The 6,000-nt window shown below is 44.4% G+C and overlaps 1 protein-coding gene across 1 annotated transcript in view; it reads right to left on the bottom strand.

Annotated features, from left to right (window-relative positions):
* Positions 1–890: 890 nt before the first annotated feature.
* The window catches only part of LOC137347049 (beta/gamma crystallin domain-containing protein 2-like), a 62,450-nt gene continuing 57,340 nt past the window's right edge, over positions 891–6,000 (bottom strand). The window contains exon 24 of the mRNA XM_068011055.1: positions 891–2,625. Coding sequence (XP_067867156.1) covers positions 2,537–2,625 — 89 coding nt within the window. The 3' untranslated portion in view covers positions 891–2,536. The remainder of the gene's footprint in view (positions 2,626–6,000) is intronic.

The following is a 6,000-nucleotide window of genomic DNA, read 5'->3' as shown; positions in this document are numbered from 1 at the left end:
TACAACCCTCCGAGGTCTCTGCACTCCTCCAGTTTTGGCCTTGAGCATCCCTGATTTTAATTGCTCCCCCATTGGTGGTTGTGCCTTCAACAGCCTCGGCCCTAAGTGCTGGAATACCCCTCTCTCCTCCTTTAAGACTATTCTTAAAACCTACCTCTCAGACTAAGCTTTTTATCACGTGTTCCAATACCTCTTTATGTGGCTTGTTGTCAATTATATCAGTGCAAATTATGTACGTTATCTTGCTGAACTGGGCTCATTCTCTGTGGTCAGTCAGCAAGATTACTGATAGTCGTGGATTTTTGGCCCTGGGATTTTTCTGTTTCCACTACTAAGTAAGAACTCTGGTTTTAATGTGAAGATCTGCTGCCCCCTCGTGGAGAATTTGGGATAAATTTGTGACCATCTTTATCGGTGACAAAACTGGCTTTTAAACACCTCTACTCCTTTACTCTCTTCCCTGCATGAACAAACGTGCCTTTGTATCGTGCATTTCACAAGCCCATGATGTCCCAAAACACTTAACAGCCAATTAACTACTTTTGGAATGTTGTCACTGTTATAATGCTTTGTTTCATTTAATCATTCTGGGTTGTGGGTGTCACTGCCCTTCGTAATAGTCTGAGGAGTAGATCAAATGGCAGAGGTTGGTAAAGCAACACTCACTAACATTCTCTCTCTCCTCCTGACCCCCACCAGGTCACTGCATCAATCTGGCAGAAGGAACCTGGGATGAATTAATCTAAAGGTATCACCAAATTTTACTACATAGTAAAAATAAACAAACCATAATCACACCAAGTAAAAAAATTCATTTTATATAGAACACTAAATTCACTATATTTTTACATTAAAATGTGACATTTTGCTTATAAAATTCATTGCCACTTATATAACTCTTATAATGAAAGCTATTACCCTTTTTGTTCCCATTATATAAAACAATTGGTGGAGGCACAAATTCTGCCCCAACATTATGAATCATATTTAAATTAGAATTTCTTGAATAAACTCTAAACTATACCAAATCAGATATCCTGAAGCAGTGGCCTAAACAGCAGTAGCCCCTCATACAGCAAACTTTTCATATTCCGCAGGCACAGACTCTCACTGGGGTACAGTTCCACGGGCACTGACTCTCACTGGGGTACAGTGCCGAGTTAAACCCAGAATTAGAATCCCTAAATGGGATTGGGAATTGAATCCCCAAACACAGGAGTAAACATAAAATCTGATCCTCCATGTAAGCGACACTGCTGCCAGCTCTCTGGGTGTGTATCGACTACACTAAGAGAATAGCTAGGATTCATGGAGCAATCAAACAGGAAAAGAGGAGATACCTCTGATATGGTGACTTCATGTCCTGCTACTCACTACTAGAACATAAAGTCTGAACAGAGAAACTGTGATTCATCACGAGTCGATATCTGAATATCCCATCATGGACATGCTCTCCGCCTTCCCATTCGCTACAGTGCCTCAGATATACCATACACTGATCCAATAGTATTACAGTCCAGAACACGGGTATGGCTGTCTAGTGGTCAAGGTACTGAACGAGCAACCCAGAATTTACGAGTTGAAATCAGACAATAGTTTATTGTGAAATTGAATTTAATAAATTTGATAATTTGTGGTCTGGCAATGGACCATGAAAACTGCTGTATGGATTGTTGCAAAAACTAAGGTTCACTAAGGTCCTTCAGGGAAACAGTCACCTTCACCTGGTCTGACCTACACGTGACTCCAGTCCCACACCATGTGGCTGACTCTGAACGACCTACAATAAATGCCAGCCTCTCCCTCGCCACCCGCATCCTGCAAACCGACTGGTGTTAGCAGGTGAGCGACGTTTGCATTTGTGTAACACCCCTCAGTCTGCCATTATGTCAGAGGCAAAAACCCATTTAAAATAGTGTTAACTCATCCCTTGAAATAGCAGAGTGAGAATGTTACACAGGGTTGGAGGTAATTTTGACGATAGTTATTTCTGACTACTGCGCTTAAATGGCAATAAAGAAAAAAAATACACAGTTCCCTCTGACTCCCCATTCACTCTCTCCCATTCCCTCTCCCAGGATCCATGGATTTCTGACTTTGAATTCCAGGTGAGACATTCCAAACTCACTATGGATTAAAATGTTAGTTTAGTAAACTAGCCAAGTCCCTTCTCTTGGACTGTGGTTTTCCCCCCTTTCCTTTGCCCAATCTCCTCGCCACCCTATCACCCTTAACTCTGAGGTTGGGGGGTGGGAGGGGGGGTATGGTCTGTGTCTGTAAAGGGACCAATAAAAGTGGATGTAATTGTAATGAGGGATCACACACATATACACATCTGGGGGATGTGGAACCTGCATCTCAGAGGGAGCCTGTTGGTAAACAGGGAACACCCCCTCCTTACTCTCTCACCCTCCCAGAGTGAGGCAGAACAAGGGTCAAAGGTTCTTTTGGGGAGGGAGCAGTGGAGAGGGTGGCTGGAGAGGAGGGTGGCTCCTGTGTCAGAGTCTAGCCATTTGCTCTTCAGCAGTTTATATTGTTACAGCATCTGAATCTCCCACAGCTGAGATGGATTTTCCTCGTCTCGTTTACAGATCATCGCAGAATCCCAGTCGTAAGACTTGCCGCCTAAAGTGAAAGAGACAAGAGTCATGTCAGCAGATTGACTCAGACATGGGGTTTGGATCAGAAGAAAGATTTCCTCCTTCCCTAGAATAGGAAGATGGGAGAGACGGATAGTCAGAGAATGGAAGGGGACGACTGGATGAATATGGAGATTAGAAACAGAGTTGTTCTGAGAGTCATAGAGTTATACAGCACAGAAACAGGCCCTTCGGCCCATCGTGTCTGTGCCAGCCATCAAGCACCTAACTATTCTAATCCCATATTCCTGCACTTGGCCCGTAGCCTTGTATGCTATGGCGTTTCAAGTGCTCATCTAAATACTTCTTAAATGTTGTGAGGGTTCCTGCCTCTACCACCCCTTCAGGCAGTGCATTCCAGATTCCAATCACCCTCTGGGAAAAATCTTTTTCCTCAAATCCACTCTAAACCTCCTGCACCTTATCTTAAATCTATGCCCCCTGGTTATTGACCCCTCTGCTAACGGAAAAAGTTTCTTCCTATCTACCCTATCAATGCCCCTCATAATTTTGTAAACCTCAATCAGATCCCCCCCCCTCAGCCTTCTCTGCTCTAAGGAAAACAACTCTATCCTTTTCAGTCTCTCTTCATAGCTGAAATGCTCCAGCCCAGGCAACATCCTGGTGAATCTCCCCTGCACCCTCTCCAGTGCAATCACATCCTTCCTATAGTGTGGTGCCCAGAACTTTACACAGTACTCCAGCTGTGGCCTAACTAGCATTTTATACAGCTCCATCATAACCTCCCTGCTCTTATATTCTATGCCTCGGCCAATAAAGGCAAGTATCCCATATGCCTTCCTAACTACCTTATCTACCTGTGCTACTGCCTTCAGTGATCTATGGACAAGTACACCAAGGTCCCTCTGACCCTCCGTACTTCCTAGGGTCCTACCATCTGTTGTATATTCCCTTGCCTTGTTAGTCCTCCCAAAATGCATCACCTCACACTTCTCAGGATTAAATTCCATTTGCCACTGCTCCGCCCATTTTACCAGCCCGTCTGAGTGTACAAGGACTCTGGAGGAGATTAAAATGGGTGGGCAGTGTCCATGTTGGAATAGTGTGCTTATAGGCTGTGTGAAAGGAACAGACTGATAGGTACATAAAGCACAGTGAGTCAAAGCCATTCAGCCTATCAACTGGTATCAATCTGTCAAAAACAGGAAGTGGCTGTGTTCAGTTGCAGAAGTGAAGCCTCTTCATTCTGTTTAATTTGATATGTAAAGTAATTTTGTTTTAAATTGAGAAATCTAGATAAGGAGCCAAGGCCCAGGATGCAAACATGTTACTGAGTTAGCTAGTGATGAGGAGAGTAAATTGGGAGGTTGGACCAGCTATCAGCTAACAAGTTCTTTCATGCCTTTGCTGAGTTGTGCGAGAGTGGAGACAGACGAGATGGGATCAGTTTTGAAGTTTGTAATGGACTGGGGTTGTATAGAGTGAGGGCTGAGTAAGTACTTGGTGTTAAAGAAGAAAATAAACTTCTTAGAAGTCAAGCTTAGTGACAGAAAAGGTGGTGAGGCCAAAAGCATCATTCGAGAAAGGTGCAAGGATGAAGACAACAACAACTTGCATTTATACAGCACCTTTAACACAGTAAAACCTCCCAAGGTGCTTCAAAGGAACATAATCAGACAAATATTGACAGAGCAGCATAAGCCACATTTTTAAGATGAGAATAATAAAATCAAGTTGTAGCTGGACTGGTAGCCAATGTAAGTCAACGAGCACAGGGGTCAAGGATGAAGGGGATTTTTTTTATTATTCGTTCACAGGGGATGTGGGCATCACTGGCTAGGCCAGCATTTATTGCCCATCCCTAACTGCCCATGAGATGAGGTGGTGAGCCGCCTTCTTGAACTGCTGCAGTCCTTGGGGTGTAGGTACACCAACAGTGCTGTTAGGAAGGGAATTCCAGGATTATGACCTAGCAACAGTGAAGGAACGGCGATATAGTTCCAAGTCAGGATGGTGTGTGGCTTGGAGGGGAACTTGCAGGTGGTGATGTTCCCCTGCATCTGCTGCCCTTGTCCTTGCTGCCAGTTACAATACGGGCAGCAGAGCTTTGGATGAGTTTAAGTTCAGAGAGGGTGGAAGGGGGAGGCTGACCAACTGAGCGTTGGAATAGTCAAGTAACAAAGGCACAGTTGATGAGCTGAGGCAGGGTTGGATCATAGAAAGTTTACGGCACAGAAAGAGGCCACTGGGCCCATTGTGTCAGTGCCGACCGAAAAACGATCCACCCAGTCTAATCCGACCTTCCATAGTCCTGCAGATTACAGCACTTGAGGATATCCAGACTCCTTTTGAATGAGTTGAGGGTTTCTGCCTCAACTACCCTTTCAGGCAATGAGTTCCAGATCACCACCACCCTCTGGGTGAAAATATTTTTCCTCATCGCCCCTCTAATTTTTCTACCAATCACTTTAAATCTATGCCCCCTCATCACTGACCTCTCTGCTAAGGTGAATAGACCCTTCACATCCACTCTATCCAGGCATCTCAAAATTTTATACATTTCATTCAGATCTCCCCTCAGCCTTCTCTGTTCCAAGGAGAACAACACCAGCCGATCCAATCTTTCCTCATAGCAGCATTTTTCCAGTCCTGGCAACATCCTCATAAATCTCCTCTGTACCCACTCTAGTGCAATTACATCCTTTCTGTAATGAGGTGACCAGAACTGCACACAGTACTCAAGTTATGGCCTAACCAATGAGTTATACAGTTCCAGCATAACCTCCCTGCTCTTATATTCGATACCTCTTCTAATAAAGGAAAGGATTCCATATACCTTCTTAACCACCTTATCGACCTGTCCTACTACCTTCAGGGATCTGTGGACATTCACCCCAAGGTCCCTCACTTTCTCTACACTTCAGTATTTTCCCATTAATCTTGAATTCCGTTGCCTTGTTTGACCTCCCCAAATGTATCACCTCACACTTCTCCGGGTTCAATTCCATTTGTCACTTTTCTGCCCATCTGACCAGACCATCACTATCTTCCTGCAGCTACAGCTATCCTCCTTGCTATCTACCACACGACCAATCTTTCTGCCATCCGCAAACTTCTTGGTCATGCCCCCTACATTTACGTCCAAATTGTTAATACATTCCACAAAAAGCAGGGGTCCCAGTACTGAGCACTGTGGAATGCCACTGAAAACAGCCCTCCAGTCACTAAAACAGCCATCAACAATTACTCTTTGTTTCCTGCCACTGAGCCAATTTTGTATCCACTTTGCTGCATTGCCCTGGATCCCATGGGATTTTATTTTTTAACCAGTCTGCCATGTGGGACCTTGTCAAAAGCCTTGCTAAAATCCATGTAGACCACATCAACTGCACTACCCTCA

This window comes from Heterodontus francisci, chromosome 31 (genome assembly GCF_036365525.1).
Source record: "Heterodontus francisci isolate sHetFra1 chromosome 31, sHetFra1.hap1, whole genome shotgun sequence".
In the NCBI taxonomy this organism is placed as follows: Eukaryota; Metazoa; Chordata; class Chondrichthyes; order Heterodontiformes; family Heterodontidae; genus Heterodontus; species Heterodontus francisci.
Note: the sequence above shows the minus strand (reverse complement) of the source record. Positions and strands in the feature narration are given on the sequence as shown.